The 24,617-nt window shown below is 45.4% G+C and overlaps 1 protein-coding gene across 1 annotated transcript in view; it reads right to left on the bottom strand.

Annotated features, from left to right (window-relative positions):
* Window positions 1–5,068: 5,068 nt before the first annotated feature.
* Window positions 5,069–24,617, bottom strand: part of LOC106597904 (calcium/calmodulin-dependent protein kinase type II delta chain) — a gene marked incomplete at its 5' end in the record, with an annotated part of 104,189 nt that continues 84,640 nt past the window's right edge. The window contains 8 exons of the mRNA XM_082973853.1: window positions 5,069–5,619; window positions 6,634–6,799; window positions 7,254–7,316; window positions 8,486–8,580; window positions 13,764–13,839; window positions 18,159–18,207; window positions 18,438–18,482; window positions 23,595–23,654. Of these exons, the coding sequence (XP_082829979.1) occupies window positions 5,616–5,619; window positions 6,634–6,799; window positions 7,254–7,316; window positions 8,486–8,580; window positions 13,764–13,839; window positions 18,159–18,207; window positions 18,438–18,482; window positions 23,595–23,654 (558 nt within the window). The remainder of the gene's footprint in view (window positions 5,620–6,633; window positions 6,800–7,253; window positions 7,317–8,485; window positions 8,581–13,763; window positions 13,840–18,158; window positions 18,208–18,437; window positions 18,483–23,594; window positions 23,655–24,617) is intronic.

The raw sequence follows: 24,617 nt of genomic DNA on the forward strand, positions 1-24,617 counted from the left end.
CCTCCAGTCTGTAGTTAGTGATTACTGACAGATCCTCCCTCCTCCTGTCTGTAGTCTAGTGATTACTGATAGATCCTCCTCCTGTTTGTAGTCTAGTGATCACTGACAGATCCTCCTCCTGTCTGTAGTCTAGTGATCACTGACAGATCCTCCCTCCTCCTGTCTGTAGTCTAGTGATTACTGACAGATCACTTCTCCAGCCTCTCCGTGTGTGTTGGGTACAGCAGAAGATATTCTTTCAAAATAATATTTCTTAATTTTAAGACACATACTGTATTGGTGCCACCTGTCAATGACTTTAGAGGGATTATCCATCATTATGATGCATTAAATGGTTTCTCTGTCCACATCTGTCTATACTCACAGCTATCTGATCACAATGCCTGTCTGACTACCAGGAAGATCTGATCACAATGCGTCGTTATTGTGTACACCTTAAAAATAATAAATAAAATGTTATTTTGAAAGAATATCTGTCAAATAAATAGCCTACAGGGAGGGAACAGGATATCTGGTCACAATGCAAACACAGTGGACGAATAAGATACACATTTTAATACCATGTGTAGACCTGCATGTCTGAAAATGTGGGCACAAACCAAGTATAAACGGGGCTAATGAAACTGGTTGAAGAGATCAGGAAGGACAGACAGGAGGACTGGTTGAAGACAACAGGAAGGACAGGGAAGGACAGACAGGACTGGTTGATGACAACAGGAAGGACAGACAGGAGGACTGGTTGAAGACAACAGGAAGGACAGACAGGAGGACTGGTTGAAGACAACAGGAAGGACAGACAGGAGGACTGGTTGAAGACAACAGGAAGGACAGACAGGAGGACTGGTTGAAGACATCAGGAAGGACAGACAGGAGGACTGGTTGAAGACAACAGGAAGGACATACAGGAGGACTGGTTGAAGACAACAGGAAGGACAGACAGGAGGACTGGTTGAAGAGACAGGAAGGACATACAGGAGGACTGGTTGAAGAGAACAGGAAGGACAGACAGGAGGACTGGTTGAAGACAACAGGAAGGACAGACAGGAGGACTGGTTGAAGACAACAGGAAGGACAGACAGGAGGACTGGTTGAAGACGAACAGGAAGGACAGACAGGAGGACTGGTTGAAGACGAACAGGAAGGACAGACAGGAGGACTGGTTGAAGAGAACAGGAAGGACAGACAGGAGGACTGGTTGAAGACAACAGGAAGGACAGACGGGACTGGTTGAAGAGACAGGAAGGACAGACGGGAGGACTGGTTGAAGACAACAGGAAGGACATACAGGAGGACTGGTTGAAGAGATCAGGAAGGACAGACAGGAGGACTGGTTGAAGACAACAGGAAGGACAGACAGGAGGACTGGTTGAAGACAACAGGAAGGACAGACAGGAGGACTGGTTGAAGACAACAGGAAGGACAGACAGGAGGACTGGTTGAAGAGATCAGGAAGGACAGACAGGAGGACTGGTTGAAGACAACAGGAAGGACAGACAGGAGGACTGGTTGAAGACGATCAGGAAGGACAGACAGGAGGACTGGTTGAAGAGATCAGGAAGGACAGACAGGAGGACTGGTTGAAGACAGACAGGAAGGACAGACAGGAGGACTGGTTGAAGAGAACAGGAAGGACAGACAGGAGGACTGGTTGAAGAGAACAGGAAGGACAGACGGGACTGGTTGATGACAACAGGAAGGACAGACAGGAGGACTGGTTGATGACAACAGGAAGGACAGACAGGAGGACTGGTTGAAGAGAACAGGAAGGACAGACAGGAGGACTGGTTGAAGACAACAGGAAGGACAGACAGGAGGACTGGTTGAAGAGAACAGGAAGGACAGACAGGAGGACTGGTTGAAGACAACAGGAAGGACAGACAGGAGGACTGGTTGAAGACAACAGGAAGGACAGACAGGAGGACTGGTTGAAGAGAACAGGAAGGACAGACAGGAGGACTGGTTGAAGACAACAGGAAGGACAGACAGGTCCGATGTTCAATATCATTATCAACAAACATCTCAGTGATTCACAAATATAAACAAGATATTCTCATTATATAATCATACTCCCGATAACCCCGCCCCCCATGCATACCTACCAATGTGGTCTTTATTTCTCATAATGGCATAATGAGGCCTTCTGTTATAAAGGCAAACAAACACATCTCACTGGTTACATCCCAACTAGCACCCTATTCCCTCTATAGTGCACTACTAGTGACCAGGGCCCTATTCCCTATATAGTGAACTACTAGTGACCAGAGCCCTATTCCCTATATAGTGAACTACTAGTGACCAGAGCCCTATTCCCTATATAGTGAACTACTAGTGACCAGAGCCCTATTCCCTATATAGTGAACTTCTAGTGACCAGAGCCCTATTCCCTATATAGTGAACTACTAGTGACCAGAGCCCTAATCCCTATATAGTGAACTACTAGTGACCAGAGCCCTATTCCCTATATAGTGAACTTCTAGTGACCAGAGCCCTATTCCCTATATAGTGAACTACTAGTGACCAGAGCCCTATTCCCGTGACTACTAGTGCCAGAGCCCTTCCGGGACTAGTGACCAGAGCCCTATTCCCTATATAGTGAACTACTAGTGACCAGAGCCCTAATCCCTATATAGTGAACTACTAGTGACCAGAGCCCTATTCCCTATATAGTGAACTTCTAGTGACCAGAGCCCTATTCCCTATATAGTGAAGTACTAGTAACCAGAGCCCTAATCCCTATATAGTGAACTTCTAGTGACCAGAGCCCTATTCCCTATATAGTGAACTTCTAGTGACCAGAGCCCTATTCCCTATATAGTGAACTACTAGTGACCAGAGCCCTATTCCCTATATAGTGAACTTCTAGTGACCAGAGCCCTATTCCCTATATAGTGAACTACTAGTGACCAGAGTCCTATTCCCTATATAGTGAACTTCTAGTGACCAGAGCCCTATTCCCTATATAGTGAACTACTAGTGACCAGAGCCCTAATCCCTATATAGTGAACTTCTAGTGACCAGAGCCCTATTCCCTATATAGTGAACTACTAGGGACCAGAGCCCTATTCCCTATATAGTGAACTTCTAGTGACCAGAGCCCTATTCCCTATATAGTGAACTACTTTAGACCAGAGCCCTATTCCCTATATAGTGAACTACTAGTGACCAGAGCCCTATTCCCTATATAGTGAACTTCTAGTGACCAGAGCCCTATTCCCTATATAGTGAAGTACTAGTAACCAAGGTTGGGCGTTGGGTTGCAAAATTCTGGTAACGTTCCCAAAATGTCCAGGTTTTCCAGGAATCCTGTTTGGTGGGGTACGGATTTCCTGCTTGTTTTCTCCTGATTCTGGGACTCTTCCAACCAGGATTTCTGGAAAACCTGGGAATTTTGCAATCCTATGAGTTAAATAAGGAGTACATTAATGTCCAAACCCAATTACTTAAACATGAACAACGAGCTCAACAAAACATTAGCAACGAGCTCAACCAAACATTAGCACCTAACTCAACCAAACATTAGCACCTAGCTCAACGCAAACATTAGCACTAGCTCAATAAAACATTAGCAAATAGCTCAACCAAACATTAGCACCTAGCTCAACGCAAACATTAGCAAATAGCTCAACCAAACATTAGCACCTAGCTCAATAAAACATTAGCAAATAGCTCAACCAAACATTAGCACTAGCTCAATAAAACATTAGCAAATAGCTCAACCAAACATTAGCACCTAGCTCAATAAAACATTAGCAAATAGCTCAACCAAACATTAGCACCTAGCTCAACCAAACATTAGCACCTAGCTCAACCAAACATTAGCACCTAGCTCAATAAAACATTAGCAAATAGCTCAACCAAACATTAGCACTAGCTCAATAAAACATTAGCAAATAGCTCAACCAAACATTAGCACTAGCTCAATAAAACATTAGCAAATAGCTCAACCAAACATTAGCACCTAGCTCAACGCAAACATTAGCAAATAGCTCAACCAAACATTAGCACCTAGCTCACCCAAACATTAGCACCTAGCTCAACCAAACATTAGCACCTAGCTCAATAAAACATTAGCACCTAGCTCAACCAAACATTAGCACCTAGCTCAACCAAACATTAGCACCTAGCTCAACCAAACATTAGCACCTAGCTCAACCAAACATTAGCACCTAGCTCAACCAAACATTAGCACCTAACTCAATAAAACATTAGCACCTAGCTCAACCAAACATTAGCACCTAGCTCAACCAAACATTAGCAACTAGCTCAACCAAACATTAGCACCTAGCTCAATAACACATTAGCACCTAGCTCAATAACACATTAGCACCTAGCTCAACCAAACATTTGCACCTAGCTCAACAAAACATTAGCAACTAGCTCAACGCAAACATAAACTTACATACAGAATTTTTACGAATTTTCTTAAAACTCCTATGATATAGCAAGAATAGCAATTTAATGTTTATTTAGCACCTAGCTCAATAAAACATTAGCACCTAGCTCAACCAAACATTAGCACCTAGCTCAACCAAACATTAGCACCTAGCTGAACCAAACATTAGCAACTAGCTCAACCAAACATCAGTACCTAGCCCAACGAAACATTAGCACCTAGCTCAGCCAAACATTAGCACCTAGCTCAACCAAACATTAGCACCTAGCTCAATAAAACATTAGCACCTAGCTCAACCAAACATTAGCACCTAGCTCAACCAAACATTAGCACCTAGCTCAACCAAACATTAGCACCTAGCTCAACCAAACATTAGCACCTAACTCAATAAAACATTAGCACCTAGCTCAACCAAACATTAGCACCTAGCTCAACCAAACATTAGCACCTAGCTCAACCAAACATTAGCAACTAGCTCAACCAAACATTAGCACCTAGCTCAATAACACATTAGCACCTAGCTCAATAACACATTAGCACCTAGCTCAACCAAACATTAGCACCTAGCTCAACAAAACATTAGCAACTAGCTCAACGCAAACATAAACTTACATACAGAATTTTTACGAATTTTCTTAAAACTCCTATGATATAGCAAGAATAGCAATTTAATGTTTATTTTATTAAATTTTTTTAATCAACAATCACAATATATAATATATATACATTTCACCAGAACAAAAGCAAGCTCGATTTTAACATTCTGATCTTTAAATATTTCGTAGTGCAACACGTAAAACACACGTACAAATACAAGTTCAAAATGGGAGGAGTGACAGCAGTAGATTTTTAAACATCTCTATACATTTAAAATGCACCAAAAACAGTTTAAAAACCAGATGTCAGGTAATATGCTCCAGTGGATAATGGCCATGGTCTGCTGCAGGCCGCTCTAGGGGGGGGGGGGCTAAGTCCCAAACGGAACCCTATTCCCTATATAGTGCACTACTTTTGACCAGAGCCCATGGGCCTTATGTAGGGAATAGGGTGCCATTAGGGACGCAGCCTAGGTGGTTAGGATGACTGACGACCTTTAGGGTTGATTTCCTTTTCCTGTGTGATGTCATGTCCATACAGAGGGGTTAGAGGTAAAATGGTGACCACGGGTTGGCTAGTTGATTGTTGCCTGTCTTGGGAGTTTAGACTGAAGCTTGATATTCCATTAACTGTAAAATACACACACACAGACACACACACACACACAGGGGGAAAGGAAATGAGATTCAACCCAGAATCAGAGTGATATCCGTGTAGTCAGGGTCTGCCTGTAGAGGTTGTTTTAGACTAGTGGGAGAGGTAGAGTTGACTCTAACCCAGTGTTTCTTTCATCCTGGTCCTGGGAACCCCAAAAGGTGAACTTTGTAGTTGTTACCCTAACACTACACACCTGAATCAAATAATTAAAGGCTTGATGAGTTGATTAGTTAAATCAGGTGTGTTAATGCTAGGGCAACAACTACAATGTCCCCAGTACCAGGATGAGGAAACAGTACAGTAACCATTACAGTAGCATGGTAAGCATGTACGTGGCGCCCTCCTGTGGTGGAGATTAGTTATTGCACCACAAGACAATTTTCTGGGAAGGTAGTCGACGCTGGACACTACAGACTGGAAGGTAGTCTACGCTGGACACTACAGACTAGGAAGGTAGTCTACACTGGACACTACAGACTGGGAAGGTTGTCTACACTGGACACTACAGACTGGGAAGGTAGTCTACGCTGGACACTACAGACTAGGAAGGTAGTCTACACTGAACACTACAGACTGGGAAGGTTGTCTACACTGGACACTACAGACTGGGAAGGTAGTCTACACTGGACACTACAGACTGGGAAGGTAGTCTATGCTGGACATTATAGACTAGGAAGGTAGTCCACACTGGACACTACAGACTGGGAAGGTAGCCTACACTGGACACGACAGACTGGAAGGTAGTCTACACTGGACACTACAGACTGGGAAGGTAGTATACACTGGACACTACAGACTGGGAAGATAGTCTACGCTGGACACTACAGACTGGGAAGGTAGTCTACACTGGACACTACAGACTGGGAAGGTAGTCTACACTGGACACTACAGACTGGTGGAAGTGAATGTTCTGAAATCGGTTTATTTATAATCATTATAACTGATTAATGTATGTTTTCATTGATTGATTAATATATGTTTCTTACTGGGATGGTACGCTGGGCGAGCCGGAGCGGTGGAAGTGAATGTTCTGCCACTTTCCCTCTCTGCGATGCCAGACGCGGGTCTCCTCAGACTGCATGGTGCGAGGCATCCCCCCCGCGTCCATGTACTGGCTCAGGCGGATGTAGGCGATGCACGCAGCGTTCTCCGCTAGATAGACCTTCTCATTAGTTCACCTTTCCTTGTTTCATGTCAACATCATAAACACATTGTACATATGTTCCCAGGGGGGGTTGGCATCCATCTTGTTTCAATTCAGGAAGTACACTGGAATTCCCATTCCAATATTCACTTCAATGCTTCAGGACAATTTGGAATGGGAAATTTGAATATGGTCTACTTTCCGACTTGAATTGAAATGTACTTACAGTGTATATTTGAATACCAACCAGAAACAAGATTTCAAAAAACATAGCCCAGAAAAATCAACATAATGTTCAGTTGGTAAAGCATGGTGCTTGCAATACCAGGATAGTAGGTTCAATTCCCAGGGCCTCCCATATGGAAAATATATACACACATTATTGTAAGTGTCTTTTGATAAAAGCGTCTGCTAAGTAGCATATATTATTGTTCTAATAATTAGAAATGGCTGATTTCCTACCTATCAGATGGACGTGAGGGTTGAGGAGGATGGTGTGCACCGGCTTGTTACCTTTAGACAGGGCTGGAAGGAGAGGAGGGAGGACGAGGGAGATGGAGAGAGAGAGACAGACAGGCCTTAGTTAGCTAGTGGGAGTTGTAGTTCTCAGTAACAGACATAACTATTCATCAATAGCTAATCAATAACTACAAATCAATACCTGATTCATAAATTCTACTAATCAATACATCTACTAATCCATAGCTGATCAATAGCTAATCAATGCCTCTACTAACCAATACCTATACTAATCAATAACTCTACTAATCAATAACTCTACTAATCAATAGCTAATCAATACCTATACTAATCAATAACTGCTAATCAATAACTCTACTAATCAATAGCTAATCAATACCTCTACTAATCAATAACTGCTAATCAATGCCTCTACTAACCAATACCTATACTAATCAATAACTCTACTAATCAATAACTCTACTAATCAATAGCTAATCAATACCTCTAATCAATAACTCCACTAATCAATAGCTAATCAAGTCTATTAATCAATACCTCTACTAATCAAGAACTCTACTAATCAATAGCTAATCAATACCTCTACTAAACCATACCAATACTAATAAAAACCTCTACTAATGAATAGCTAATCAATAGCTGATTAATACCTCTAATAATGAATAGCTAATCAATACCTCTACTAAACCATACCAATACTAATAAAAACCTCTACTAATGAATAGCTAATCAATACCTCTACTAATCAATAGCTGATTAATACCTCTACTAATGAATAGCTAATCAATACCTCTACTAAACCATACCAATACTAATAAAAACCTCTACTAATGAATAGCTAATCAATACCTCTACTAATCAATAGCTGATTAATAACTCTACTAATGAATAGCTAATCAATACCTCTACTAATACAATAGCTGAATAATAACTCTACTAATGAATAGCTAATCAATACCTCTACTAATCAATAGCTGATTAATAACTCTACTAATCAATAGCTGATTAATACCTCTACTAATGAATAGCTGATTAATAACTCTACTAATCAATAGCTGATTAATAACTCTACTAATGAATAGCTAATCAATACCTCTACTAATCAATAGCTGATTAATAACTCTACTAATGAATAGCTAATCAATACCTCTACTAATCAATACCTCTAATCAATAACTGTATCTTCGAAATGACTTTACTGATGAATGTGTTACCGTTGTCGAAGTAGAAGCGATGGAAGTCATGTCCCTCTACCAGGTTCCCCAGAGCTTCTGGTTCAAACGACGTCAGACCAGGATCACAGATCTTCCTGTTGGAAACAAACACAGTCTGAGTCCCATATGGCACCCTATTCCCTATATAGTGAACTACTAGTGACCAGAGCCCTATTCCCTATATAGTGAACTACTAGTGACCAGAGCCCTATTCCCTATATAGTGAACTACTAGTGACCAGAGCCCTATTCCCTATATAGTGAACTACTAGTGACCAGAGCCCTATTCCCTATATAGTGAACTACTAGTGACCAGAGCCCTATTCCCTATATAGTGAACTACTAGTGACCAGGGCCCTATTCCCTATATAGTGAACTACTAGTGACCAGAGCCCTATTCCCTATATAGTGAACTACTAGTGACCAGAGCCCTATTCCCTATATAGTGAACTACTAGTGACCAGGGCCCTATTCCCTATATAGTGAACTACTAGTGACCAGAGCCCTATTCCCGGTACTACTAGTGCCAGAGCCCTATGCCTTAGGCCCTAGACCAGAGCCCTATTCCCTATATAGTGAACTACTAGTGACCAGAGCCCTATTCCCTATATAGTGAACTACTAGTGACCAGAGCCCTATTCCCTATATAGTGAACTACTAGTGACCAGAGCCCTATTCCCTATATAGTGAACTACTAGTGACCAGAGCCCTATTCCCTATATAGTGAACTACTAGTGACCAGAGCCCTATTCCCTATATAGTGAACTACTTTAGACCAGAGCCCTATTCCCTATATAGTGAACTACTAGTGACCAGAGCCCTATTCCCTATATAGTGAACTACTAGTGACCAGAGCCCTATTCCCTATATAGTGAACTACTATAGACCAGAGCCCTATTCCCTATATAGTGAACTACTAGTGACCAGAGCTCTATTCCCTATATAGTGAACTACTTTAGACCAGAGCCCTATTCCCTATATAGTGAACTACTAGTGACCAGAGCCCTATTCCCTATATAGTGACACTACTAGTGACCAGAGCCCTATTCCCTATATAGTGAACTACTAGTGACCAGAGCCCTATTCCCTATATAGTGAACTACTAGTGACCAGAGCCCTATTCCCTATATAGTGAACTACTAGTGACCAGAGCCCTATTCCCTATATAGTGAACTACTAGTGACCAGAGCCCTATTCCCTATATAGTGAACTACTAGTGACCAGAGCCCTATTCCCTATATAGTGAACTACTAGTGACCAGAGCCCTATTCCCTATATAGTGAACTACTAGTGACCAGAGCCCTATTCCCTATATAGTGAACTGCTTTAGACCAGAGCCCTATTCCCTATATAGTGAACTACTAGTAACCAGAGCCCTATTCCCTATATAGTGAACTACTAGTGACCAGAGCCCTATTCCCTATATAGTGAACTACTAGTGACCAGAGCCCTATTCCCTATATAGTGAACTACTAGTGACCAGAGCCCTATTCCCTATATAGTGAACTACTAGTAACCAGAGCCCTATTCCCTATATAGTGAACTACTAGTGACCAGAGCCCTATTCCCTATATAGTGAACTACTAGTGACCAGAGCCCTATTCCCTATATAGTGAACTACTTTAGACCAGAGCCCTATTCCCTATATAGTGAACTACTTTAGACCAGAGCCCTATTCCCTATATAGTGAACTACTAGTGACCAGAGCCCTATTCCCTATATAGTGAACTACTAGTGACCAGAGCCCTATTCCCTATATAGTGAACTACTTTAGACCAGAGCCCTATTCCCTATATAGTGAACTACTAGTGACCAGAGCCCTGTTCCCTATATAGTGAACTACTAGTGACCAGAGCCCTATTCCCTATATAGTGAACTACTTTAGACCAGAGCCCTATTCCCTATATAGTGAACTACTAGTGACCAGAGCCCTATTCCCTATACAGTGAACTACTTTAGACCAGAGTCCTATTCCCTATATAGTGAACTACTAGTGACCAGGGCCCTATTCCCTATATAGTGAACTACTAGTGACCAGAGCCCTATTCCCTATATAGTGAACTACTAGTGACCAGAGCCCTATTCCCTATATAGTGAACTACTAGTGACCAGAGCCCTATTCCCTATATAGTGAACTACTAGTGACCAGAGCCCTATTCCCTATATAGTGAACTACTAGTGACCAGAGCCCTATTCCCTATATAGTGAACTACTAGTAGACCAGAGCCCTATTCCCTATATAGTGAACTACTAGTGACCAGAGCCCTATTCCCTATATAGTGAACTACTAGTGACCAGAGCCCTATTCCCTATATAGTGAACTACTTTAGACCAGAGCCCTATTCCCTATATAGTGAACTACTAGTGACCAGAGCCCTATTCCCTATATAGTGAACTACTAGTGACCAGAGCCCTATTCCCTATATAGTGAACTACTAGTGACCAGAGCCCTATTCCCTATATAGTGAACTACTAGTGACCAGAGCCCTATTCCCTATATAGTGAACTACTAGTGACCAGAGCCCTATTCCCTATATAGTGAACTACTAGTGACCAGAGCCCTATTCCCTATATAGTGAACTACTTTAGACCAGAGCCCTATTCCCTATATAGTGAACTACTAGTGACCAGAGCCCTATTCCCTATATAGTGAACTACTAGTGACCAGAGCCCTATTCCCTATATAGTGAACTACTTTAGACCAGAGCCCTATTCCCTATATAGTGAACTACTTTAGACCAGAGCCCTATTCCCTATATAGTGAACTACTAGTGACCATGAGGCCTATTCCCTATATAGTGAACTACTATGTGGTGGAACAACAATCCCAAAGAACCAGAGTAACACACACACACACACGTCCTAGCCCTAAACACACACACACACACACACACGTCCTAGCCCTAAACACACACACACACACACACACGTCCTATCCCTAAACACACACACACACACACACGTCCTAGCCCTAAACACACACACACACACACACGACCTAGCCCTAAACACACACACACACACACACACACACGTCCTAGCCCTAAACACACACACACACACACACACACACACACACACACGACCTAGCCCTAAACACACACACACCTCACACACACGACCTAGCCCTAAACACACACACACCTCACACATACGTCCTAGCCCTAAACACACACACACACACACACGTCCTAGCCCTAAACACACACACACACAACGTCCTAGCCCTAAACACACACACACACACACACGTCCTAGCCCTAAACACACACACACACACACGTCCTAGCCCTAAACACACACACACACACACACGTCCTAGCCCTAAACACACACACACACACACACACGTCCTAGCCCTAAACACACACACACACACACACACACGTCCTAGCCCTAAACACACACACACACACACACGTCCTAGCCCTAAACACACACACACACACACACGTCCTAGCCCTAAACACACACACACACACACACACACGTCCTAGCCCTAAACACACACACACACACACACACGTCCTAGCCCTAAACACACACACACACACACACACACGTCCTAGCCCTAAACACACACACACACACACACACACACACGTCCTAGCCCTAACACACACACACACACACACACACACGTCCTAGCCCTAAACACACACACACACACACACGTCCTAGCCCTAAACACACACACACACACACACACACGTCCTAGCCCTAAACACACACACACACACACACGTCCTAGCCCTACACACACACACACACACACACACGTCCTAGCCCTAAACACACACACACACACACACACGTCCTAGCCCTAAACACACACACACACACACACGTCCTAGCCCTAAACACACACACACACACACACACACGACCTAGCCCTAAACACACACACACACACACACGACCTAGCCCTAAACACACACACACACACACACGTCCTAGCCCTAAACACACACACACACACACACGTCCTAGCCCTAAACACACACACGTCCTAGCCCTAAACACACACACACACACACACACACGTCCTAGCCCTAAACACACACACACACACACACGTCCTAGCCCTAAACACACACACGACCTAGCCCTAAACACACACACACACACACGTCCTAGCCCTAAACACACACACACACACACACGTCCTAGCCCTAAACACACACACACACACACACGTCCTATCCCTAAACACACACACACACACGTCCTAGCCCTAAACACACACACACCCACACACACACACGTCCTAGCCCTAAACACACACACGACCTAGCCCTAAACACACACACACACACACGTCCTAGCCCTAAACACACACACACACACACACACACACACGTCCTATCCCTAAACACACACACACACACGTCCTAGCCCTAAACACACACACACACACACACACACGTCCTATCCCTAAACACACACACACACACGTCCTAGCCCTAAACACACACACACACACGTCCTAGCCCTAAACACACACACACCTCACACACACACACGTCCTAGCCCTAAACACACACACACACCTCACACACACACACGACCTAGCCCTAAACACACACACACACACACGTCCTAGCCCTAAACACACACACACACACGTCCTAGCCCTAAACACACACACACCTCACACACACACACGTCCTAGCCCTAAACACACACACACACCTCACACACACACACGCCTAGCCCTAAACACACACACCTCACACACACACACGTCCTAGCCCTAAACACACACACACACCTCACACACACACACGACCTAGCCCTAAACACACACAGACAGAGCAGACTCACGCAGGCCTAGCCCTAAACACACACACACACCCACACACACACACACACACACACACACACACACACACACACACACACACACACACACACACACACACACGACCAGCCCAAACACACACACACCTCACACACACACACACGAGCCTAGCCCTAAACACACACACACACACACACACACACACACACACACCACACACACACACACACACACACACACACACACACACACACACACACACACACACACACACACACACGACCTAGCCCTAAACACACACACACCTCACACACACACACACGACCTAGCCCTAAACAAACACACACACACATCCTAGCCCTAAACACACACAGACAGAGCAGGACTCACGCGTAGGCCTAGCCCTAAACACACACACCTCACACACACACACACACACACGTCCTAGCCCTAAACACACAGACAGAGCAGGACTCACGCGTAGGCCTCGAAGTCTCCGTTGTTGATGGATTCGATCAGCTGCTCTGTGACTTTGATAATTTCCTGCTTCCGAGCTGGAAACACAACATCACCACAATCTCACCACAACTTTAGGTCAACATTAGTCCAACATAACCCAATCTGACATACATTAAATCATGGCTGCTGGTTCTGTTCCAACATAGTGGACTACTTTAGACCAGAACCCAATGGGCTCTGGAACCCTATTCGTTATAGTACCCTACTACTGGTAGGGAATAGGGTGCCATTTGGGAGAAAAGCTATTAGTATGGGAATTTGACCTGGGGTTGGGGGTCAATTCCATTCAAGTTAATTCAGGACATACAATTCCAATTATATTCAATAAGGAAAATATGGAAGTGGAATTTGGTTAACTTTCTGAATTGACTGGAATTTTAAATGTAATTGACCCCAAACCCTGATTTGAACTGACTTACCTTTACTGGTGTTAGTGCAGGCTGGGATGGGGGTTAGTGACAACAAAACCACTTGTTTACTGGCGTTAGTGCAGGCTGGGATGGGGGTTAGTGACAACAAAACCACTTGTCATTTGCTTAACAAACATATCTATGGTCGTGTTCCAGGCCGACTACATTGCAGACGTTGCATTGCATCAACCAATGGTTGCGGGCCACGTCATCAACTGCGCAGTCGGGTATCAGATTACTATGTGATGTGGTTAGCTGATATGTTAAATATCTATCCAGGTGTTGTGAGATCTGGCAGGCGTCTGCAATGTAATCAGCCTGGAAATGCGGACTTTGACTCAATCACTTAGCCAGAAATATTGCGCGTGTTTATGGTTTATCTTCTCAAGGGACAAGGAGACAGGGGGACAGAGGGACAGGGGGACAGGAGACTGAGGGACAGGAGACTGAGGGACAGGAGACAGGGGACAGGAGACAGGGGGACAGGGGGACAGGAGACTGAGGGACAGGAGACAGAGGGACAGAGGGACAGGAGACAGGGGGACAGAGGGACAGGAGACAGAGGGACAGGGGGACAGGAGACAGGGGGACAGGAGACTGAGGGACAGGAGACAGAGGGACAGGGGGACAGGAGACAGGAGGACAGGAGACAGGGGGACAGGAGACAGGGGGACAGGAGACAGAGGGACAGGGGGACAGGAGACAGGAGGACAGGAGACAGGGGGACAGGAGACAGGGGGACAGGAGACAGAGGGACAGGAGACAGAGGGACAGGAGACAGAGGGACAGGGGGACAGGAGACAGGGGGACAGGAGACTGAGGGACAGGAGACAGAGGGACAGGGGGACAGGAGACAGGGGGACAGGAGACAGAGGGACAGGGGGACAGGAGACAGGAGGACAGGAGACAGGGGGACAGGAGACAGGGGGACAGGAGACAGAGGGACAGGAGACAGAGGGACAGGAGACAGAGGGACAGGAGACAGAGGGACAGAGGGACAGGAGACAGGGGGACAGAGGGACAGGAGACAGAGGGACAGGAGACAGAGGGACAGGAGACAGGGGGACAGGAGACAGAGGGACAGGGGGACAGGAGACTGAGGGACAGGAGACAGAGGGACAGGAGACAGGGGACAGGAGACAGGGGGACAGGAGACAGGGGGACAGAGGGACAGGGGGACACAGGGACAGGGAGACAGGAGGACAGGAGACAGGGGGACAGGAGACAGGGGGACAGAGGGACAGGAGACAGGGGGACAGGAGACAGGGGGACAGGAGACAGGGGGACAGGAGACAGGGGGACAGGAGACATGAGACATGGGGACAGGAGACAGGGGGACAGGAGACAGGGGGACAGGAGACAGGGGGACAGGAGACAGGGGGACAGGAGACAGGGGGACAGGAGACAGAGGGACAGGAGACAGGGGGACAGGACACAGAGGGACAGGGGGACAGGAGACAGAGGGACAGGAGACAGGGGACAGGAGACAGGGGGACAGGAGACATGGGGACAGGAGACATGAGACATGGGGACAGGAGACAGAGGGACAGGAGACTGGGGGACAGGACACAGAGGGACAGGGGGACAGGAGACAGAGGGACAGGAGACAGGTTTCTCCAGAGTGGTTGAGGGGAGACCCATGAGACAGTGGACAGGTTTCTCCAGAGTAGTTGAGGGAAAACCCAGGAGACAGTGGACAGGAGACAGGGTTCTCCAGAGTGGTTGAGGAGAGAGACAGGGGACAGTGGACAGGTTTCTCCAGAGTGGTTGATGGGAGACCCATGATACAGTGGACAGGTTTCTCCAGAGTAGTTGAGGGGAAACCCAGGAGACAGTGGACAGGTTTCTCCAGAGTGGCTGAGGGGAGACAGGGGACAGGTTTCTCCAGAGTGGTTGAGAAGAGACAGTGGACAGGGGGTAGGTTTCTCCAGAGTGGCTGAGGGGAGACCCAGGAGACAGTGGACAGGTTTCTCCAGAGTGGTTTAGGAGAGACCCAGGAGACAGTGGACGGGTTTCTCCAGAGTGGCTGAGGGGAGACAGGGGACAGGTTTCTCCAGAGTGGTTGAGAAGAGACAGTGGACAGGGGGTAGGTTTCTCCAGAGTGGCTGAGGGGAGACCCAGGAGACAGTGGACAGGTTTCTCCAGAGTGGTTTAGGAGAGACCCAGGAGACAGTGGACGGGTTTCTCCAGAGTGGCTGAGGGGAGACAGGGGACAGGTTTCTCCAGAGTGGTTGAGTAGAGACAGGGGACAGGTTTCTCCAGAATGGTTGAGGAGAGACCTAGGAGACAGTGGTCAGGTTTCTCCAGAGTGGTTGAGGAGAGACCTAGGAGACAGTGGCCAGGTTTCTCCAGAGTGGCCGAGGGGAGACCCAGGAGACAGTGGACAGGTTTCTCCAGAGTAGTTGAGGAGAGACCCAGGGGGACGCTGGCTGGGGGACAGGGGGGACATAGCCAGGGGACTTGCTCTGTCCTGAAGAGGAGGGAGTCTGCCTGGGCTCAGAGGACTGGGTGGAACGACCCTTAGAGCTCCACACACTACCCACCAAGTTCCCAAAACAGAGGACTGGCAGAGAGGGCAGGTGTGTGTGTAGGGGGGTTAACATGATTTTCAAATGTAGAAAATAATTCAATTCACAGAAAGAAAAGATAACAGGTAAGTGTGTTTAATAATAAAGAAATGATAACAGGTAAATGTGTTAAATAATAAAGAAAATATAACAGATAAGTGTGTATAATAATAAATACATCAAAACATCATGTATATGGAGCCTCAATCATCAGGAGGAAGAAGAAGAGGAGAAGGGAAGGAAGAGGAGAAAGTAGCTGAAGACAGAGTGAAAGGAGAGGTGGAAAGAGATGGAAGGAGAGAGAGGGCGACAGAGAGACAGAAAGATGAAGAGCGAGAGGGCGACAGATAGAGAGACAGAAAGACGAAGAGAGAGAGAGGGCGACAGACAGAGAGAGAGACAGAAAGATGAAGAGAGAGAGAGAGACAGAAAGATGAAGAGCGAGAGGGCGACAGACAGTGAGAGAGACAGAAAGACGAAGAGAGAGAGAGGGACAGAAAGACAGAAGAGAGAGAGAGAGAGGGCGACAGACAGAGAGAGAGACAGAAAGACGAGAGAGAGAGAGAGGGCGACAGACAGACAAAGAGACAAAGACGAGAGAGAGAGGGCGACAGACAAAGATAGAGAGAGAGGGCGACAGACAGACAAAGATACAGAGAGACAGGATAAAGAGAGAGAGGGCGACAGACAGACAAAGACGAGAGAGAGAGAGAGAGAGAGATAGAGGGCGACAGACAGACAAAGATAGAGACAGAAAGACGAAGAGAGAGAGGGCGACAGACAGACAAAGACAGAAAGATAAAGAGAGAGAGAAGGGGACAGACAGACAAAGACAGAAAGATAAAGAGAGAGAGAAGGGCGACAGACAGACAAAGACAGAAAGATAAAGAGAGAGAGGGCGACAGACAGACAAAGACAGAAAGATAAAGAGAGAGAGAAGGGGACAGACAGACAAAGAGACAAAGACAGATGGAGAGAGAGGGCGACAGACAAAGATAGAGAGTGAGGGTGACAGACAGACAAAGATATAGAGAGACAGGAAGACGGAGAGAGAGCATGGGCGACAGACAGACAAAGAGAGAGAGAGAGAAAGATAGAGGGCGACAGACAGACAAAGATAGAGACAGAAAGACGAAGAGAGAGAAGGGGACAGACAGACAAAGACAGAAAGATAAAGAGAGAGAGAAGGGGACAGACAGACAAAGACAGAAAGATAAAGAGAGAGAGAAGGGGACAGACAGACAAAGACAGAAAGATAAAGAGAGAGAGAAGGGGACAGACAGACAAAGACAGAAAGATAAAGAGAGAGAGAAGGGGACAGACAGACAAAGACAGAAAGATAAAGAGAGAGAGAAGGGGACAGACAACTGTCTCTACCTTTGACATCCTCGTCCTCGATGGGGGTGTTGGTGCTCTCTATAGACTCCTGGGGGAAAGAACGTATAGCTTGATCTGTAGCCTGGTGTACACCGAGTATCAGATTTGGGCTACCTGTGTAAACGCTGCCTAATACTTAAATCAGATAGAACATTAAATTATACAGAACATTAATAGACCAGAACAGCTCAAGGACAGAACTACATACATTTAATATAAAGTATATACATGTATACACAAACAAACATTACACACACACACACTCTGTCAGTGCTGTACCTTGTTCCCATCTATTGGGTTGTGGATCACTGTGGTCTGGGGTTCCTAGGGAGACAGAGAGAGATGAAACAATACAAACAGAGAATAGAAAGAGACAACAGTGGGGGAGAAGGAGGTGGAGGAGGTAGAGGAGGTGGAGTAGGAGGAGGTAGAGAAGGTGGAGCAGGAGGTGTAGTAGGTGGAGGAGGATGGGGTAGAGTAAGTAGAGGAGGAGGAGGTAGAAGAGGTACAGGAGGTGTAGGAGGAGGAGGCGGAGGAGGTGGAGGTAGAGTAGGTGGAGGAGGAGGTAGAGTAAGTAGAGGAGGTGGAGGAGGAGGTAGAGGAGGAGGAGGTAGAGTAGGTAGAGGTAGGAGGAGGAGGTAGAGGAGGAGGAGGTAGAATAGGTAGAGGTAGGAGGAGGAGGAGGTAGTGGAGGTGGAGGACGTGGAGGTAAAGGAGGAGGAGGTAGAGTAGGTAGAGGTAGGAGGAGGAGGTAGAGGTAGGAGGAGGAGGAGGTAGAGTAGGTAGAGGTAGGAGGAGGAGGTAGAGGAGGAGGAGGTAGAGTAGGTAGAGGTAGGAGGAGGAGGTAGAGTAGGTAGAGGTAGGAGGAGGAGGTAGAGGAGGAGGAGGTAGAGTAGGTAGAGGTAGGAGGAGGAGGTAGAGTAGGTAGAGGTAGGAGGAGGAGGTAGAGGAGGAGGAGGTAGAGTAGGTAGAGGTAGGAGGAGGAGGTAGAGGAGGAGGAGGTAGAAGAGAGAGGGGTAGGAGGAGGAGGAGGAGGAGGTGGAGGACGTGGAGGTAAAGGAGGAGGAGGTAGAGGAGGAGGAGGTAGAGTAGGTAGAGGTAGGAGGAGGAGGTAGAGTAGGTAGAGGTAGGAGGAGGAGGTAGAGGAGGTAGAGGTAGGAGGAGGTAGAGGAGGAGGAGGTAGATGACGTGGAGGGGGAGGAGTGTGACTCTGTGTGTGTGTGTGTGTGTGTGTGTGTGGTGTGCGTGTGTGTGTGTGTGTGCGTGACTGTACCAAGTCTTGGCAAAATGGATCCTGATGATGTTCCAGCTGTAATCACTGAGACAGATTACACACTGTCATTAGTGTGTGTGTGTGTGTGCGTGTATAACTGTTTATTTGTGTGTGTGGGTCATCATGGGAAAAAAGGCATATAAAGATGTTGAGGTCATGCAGGGCATCAGTCATGTGACCAACACAGCCAACGAATCAGCACACACCATGCACAAGTTGCAACCAATCAGACCATCACTACCAGACTAAGGAACCAGCGTCCTTTGGTCCTTCGGCTGGAAGGAAGGAAGGAAGGAAGGAAGGAAGGGAGGGAGGGAGGAAGGAAGGAAGGAAGGAAGGAAGGGAGGGAGGAAGGAAGGAAGGAAGGAAGGAGAGGAAGGAAGGAAGGGAGGGAGGGAGGGAGGGAGGGAGGAAGGAAGGAAGGAAGGAAGGAAGGAAGGAAGGAAGGAAGGAAGGAAGGAAGGAAGGAAGGAAGGAAGGAAGGAAGGAAGGAAGGAAGGAAGGAAGGAAGGAAGGAAGGAAGGGGTATTGTTGATATTCAGCCAGGTACACGTTAGCAACAGTAACGCATCACAAAGCCAGCAAAACAAATGACTGGTGTTAGAGATTAGTTTAATGATTGTTATGCTGCATTCTGGGTAAAAAATAATATGGGGAGTGTGATGATTGTCATGTCAACCGTCACTTAATCTGAAGACATGTCTATATGAATAACCAGACATTATGTCTATATGAATAACCAGACATTATGTCTATATGAATAACCAGACATTATGTCTATATGAATGACCAGACATTATGTCTATATGAATGACCAGACATTGTGTCTATATGAATAACCAGACATTATGTCTATATGAATAACCAGACATTATGTCTATATGAATAACCAGATATTATGTCTATATGAATAACCAGACATTATGTCTATATGAATAACCAGACATTATAACTGTATTAATGACCAGACATTGTGACTGTATTAATGACCAGACATTGTGTCTATATGAATGACCAGACATTGTGACTGTATTAATGATCAGACATTGTGTCTATATGAATGACCAGACATTGTGTCTGTATGAATGACCAGACATTGTGTCTGTATGAATGACCAGACATTGTGACTGTATTAATGACCAGACATTGTGACTGTATGAATGACCAGACATTGTGACTGTATGAATGACCAGACATTGTAACTGTATTAATGACCAGACATTGTGACTGTATGAATGACCAGACATTGTGACTGTATTAGTGACCAGGCATTGTGACTGTATGAATGACCAGACATTGTAACTGTATTAATGACCAGACATTGTGACTGTATGAATGACCAGACATTGTGACTGTATTAATGAGAGGTCGGCCGATTATGATTTTTCAACGCCGATACCGATTATTGGAGTACCAAAAAGTCGATACCGATTAATCGGCCAATTTTTTTCTTCTTTTTGTAATAATGACAATTACAACAATACTGAATTAACACTTATTTTAACTTAATATAATACATCAATAAAATCAATTTAGCCTCAAATAAATAATGAAACATGTTCAATTTAGTTTAAATAATGCAAAACAATGTGTTGGAGAAGAAAGTAAAAGTGCAGTATGGGCCATGTAAAAAAGCTAAGGTTTAAGTTCCTTGCTCAGAACATGGGAACATATGAAAGCTGGTGGTTCCTTTTAACATGAGTCTTCAATATTCCCAGGTAAGTTTTAGGTTGTAGTTATTATAGGAATTATAGGACTATTTCTCTCTATACGATTTGTATTTCATATACCTTTGACTATTGGATGTTCTTATAGGCACTTTAGTATTGCCAGTGTAACAGTATAGCTTCTGTCCCTCTCCTCGCTCCTACCTGGGCTCGAACCAGGAACACATCGACAACAGCCACCCTCGAAGCAACGTTACCCATGTAGAGGAAGGGGAACAACTACTCCAAGTCTCAGAGCGAGTGACGTTTGAAACGCTATTAGCGCGCACCCCGCTAACTAGCTAGCCATTTCACATCGGTTACACCAGCCTAATCTTGGGAGTTGACAGGCTTGAAGGGGTGGGTATAATTTGTGGAACATTCCAACAGGAATCTGTTCCGAAAAACGTAAAGTAAAAGGTTGCCAACCAACAATGCATACAAAGTAGCAACGCATACAAACCAAGCTAACTAGCTGCCGAATAGGCATCAACTCACGACGTAGCTTATTCTTAATGTTTGTCCATAGGCAACCAGAGTGAGGACAGACATTTTTCGGAATAAACGTGATGAGTGAAAAACGCAATGAAATAGACCACTCACTACCCGGTATCTTATTCTGCCGCTATACAATTTTGTATGCGTTGTTTTTTGGCAACCTTGTTATTTACGAAGTTTTTGGAATAGATTCCTGTTGGAACGTTCCGCAAATTATATCCACCCGGCTTGAAGTCATAAACAGCTTGAAACACAGCGAAGAGCTGCTGGCAAAACGCACGAAAGTGCTGTCTGAATTAATGCTTACGAGCCTGCTGGTGCCTACCATCGCTCAGTCAGACTGCTCTATCAAATCATAGACTTAATTATAACATAATAAACACACAGAAATACGAGCCTTTGGTCATTAATATGGTCGATACCGGAAACTATCATCTCATCTCGTGGAGTGCAATGTAAGGCAGGTGGTTAGAGCGTTGGACTAGTAACCAAGGTTGCAAATACGAATCCCCAAATCCCCCCTGAACAAGGCAGTTAACCCCCGTTTCATTGAAAATAAGAATGTGTTCTTAATCTGACTTGCCTAGTTAAATAAAGGTGTAAAAAAAATAAAAAAAAACGTTGGCCAAAAATACCAATTACCGATTGTTATGAAAACTTGAAATCGGCCCTAATTAATCGGCCATTCCGATTAATCAGTCGACCTCTAGTATTAATGACCAGACATTGTGTCTGTATGAATGACCAGACATTGTGTCTGTATGAATGACCAGACATTGTAACTGTATTAATGACCAGACATTGTGTCTGTATTAATGACCAGACATTGTGTCTATATGAATGACCAGACATTGTGTCTGTATGAATGACCAGACATTGTAACTGTATTAATGACCAGACATTGTAACTGTATTAATGACCAGACATTGTGTCTGTATGAATGACCAGACATTGTGTCTGTATTAATGACCAGACATTGTGACTGTATTAATGACCAGACATTGTGTCTGTATTAATGACCAGACATTGTTTATTTAACAGTTAATGGCTGCTTCACATTCATACATCCAGTGAAATATCTGTGTCATTGTTCAATCTGTGGTAAAATCCTACCGCAAGGTCAATACAGGGAGAAAGAGGGGAGGGAGGGGGGGTGAGAGGAGGGTGCATTATGTACCAGTGATGGGGAGGGAGTAAAGGGAGGTATGGAGGAGGAGGAGGAGGGAGGGGGGTGAGAGGAGGGTGTATTATGTACCAGTGATGGGGAGGGCGGTATGGAGGAGGAGGAGGAGGGAGGGGGGGTGAGAGGAGGGTGCATTATGTACCAGTGATGGGGAGGGAGTAAAGGGAGGTATGGAGGAGGAGGAGGATGAGGAGGAAGGGGGGTGAGAGGAGGGTGCATTATGTACCAGTGATGGGGAGGGAGTAAAAGGAGGTATGGAGGAGGAGGGGGGGAGGGGGGGTGAGAGGAGGGTGTAGTATGTACCAGTGCTGGGGAGGGAGTAAAGGGAGGTATGGAGGAGGATGAGGAGGAAGGGGGGGGGAGAGGAGGGTGGGGGGGTGAGAGGAGGGTGTAGTATGTACCAGTGCTGGGGAGGGAGTAAAGGGAGGTATGGAGGAGGATGAGGAGGAAGGGGGGTGAGAGGAGGGTGGGGGGGTGAGAGGAGGGTGTAGTATGTACCAGTGCTGGGGAGGGAGTAAAGGGAGGTATGGAGGAGGGGGAGGGGGGGAGGAGGGTGTAGTATGTACCAGTGCTGGGGAGGGAGTAAAGGGAGGTATGGAGGAGGAGGGTGTAGTATGTACCAGTGCTGGGGAGGGAGTAAAGGGAGGTATAGAGGAGGGTGTAGTATGTACCAGTGCTGGGGAGGGAGTAAAGGGAGGTATAGAGGAGGGTGTAGTATGTACCAGTGCTGGGGAGGGAGTAAAGGGAGGTATGGAGGAGGAGGGTGTAGTATGTACCAGTGCTGGGGTTAAGCTGGTGTCTTTAGGACTGGTCACTGTGTTGGCTTTGTTGTTCGCCTGTAAAGCAAGTAGTGTAGAGGGAACATCACATCATAAACCTGACCTGATCTGACCTGGGACAAATCTATTCTGTCAACTTTTCTTTAGCTTTTAGCCTTACCTGTACAATGGAATCAGTAGACAGTCTGCTAATGGTTTTATAGTGTATATAGATCCTGTATAACAGGGTTCAATAAACAGTCCCCTAATGGTTTCATAGTGTATATAGATCCTACAGGGTTCAATAGACAGTCCCCTAATGGTTTTATAGTGTATATAGATCCTGTATAACAGGGTTCAATAGACAGTCCCCTAATGGTTTCATAGTGTATATAGATCCTGTATAACAGGGTTCAATAAACAGTCCCCTAATGGTTTTATAGTGTATATAGATCCTGTATAACAGGGTTCAATAAACAGTCCCCTAATGGTTTTATAGTGTATATAGATCCTGTATAACAGGGTTCAATAAACAGTCCCCTAATGGTTTTATAGTGTATATAGATCCTGTATAACAGGGTTCAATAGACAGTACCCTAATGGTTTCATAGTGTATATAGATCCTGTATAACAGGGTTCAATAAACAGTCCCCTAATGGTTTCATAGTGTATATAGATCCTACAGGGTTCAATAGACAGTCCCCTAATGGTTTCATAGTGTATATAGATCCTGTATAACAGGGTTCAATAAACAGTCCCCTAATGGTTTCATAGTGTATATAGATCCTACAGGCTTCAATAAACAGCCCCCTAATGGTTTCATAGTGTATGTAGATCCTGTATAACAGGGTTCAATAAACAGTCCCCTAATGGTTTTATAGTGTATATAGATCCTACAGGGTTCAATAAACAGTCCCCTAATGGTTTTATAGTGTATATAGATCCTACAGGGTTCAATAGACAGCCCCCTAATGGTTTCATAGTGTATATAGATCCTGTATAACAGGGTTCAATAAACAGTCCCCTAATGGTTTTATAGTG

Source organism: Salmo salar, chromosome 04, assembly GCF_965601325.2.
Source record: "Salmo salar chromosome 04, fSalSal1, whole genome shotgun sequence".
Taxonomy (NCBI): domain Eukaryota; kingdom Metazoa; phylum Chordata; class Actinopteri; order Salmoniformes; family Salmonidae; genus Salmo; species Salmo salar.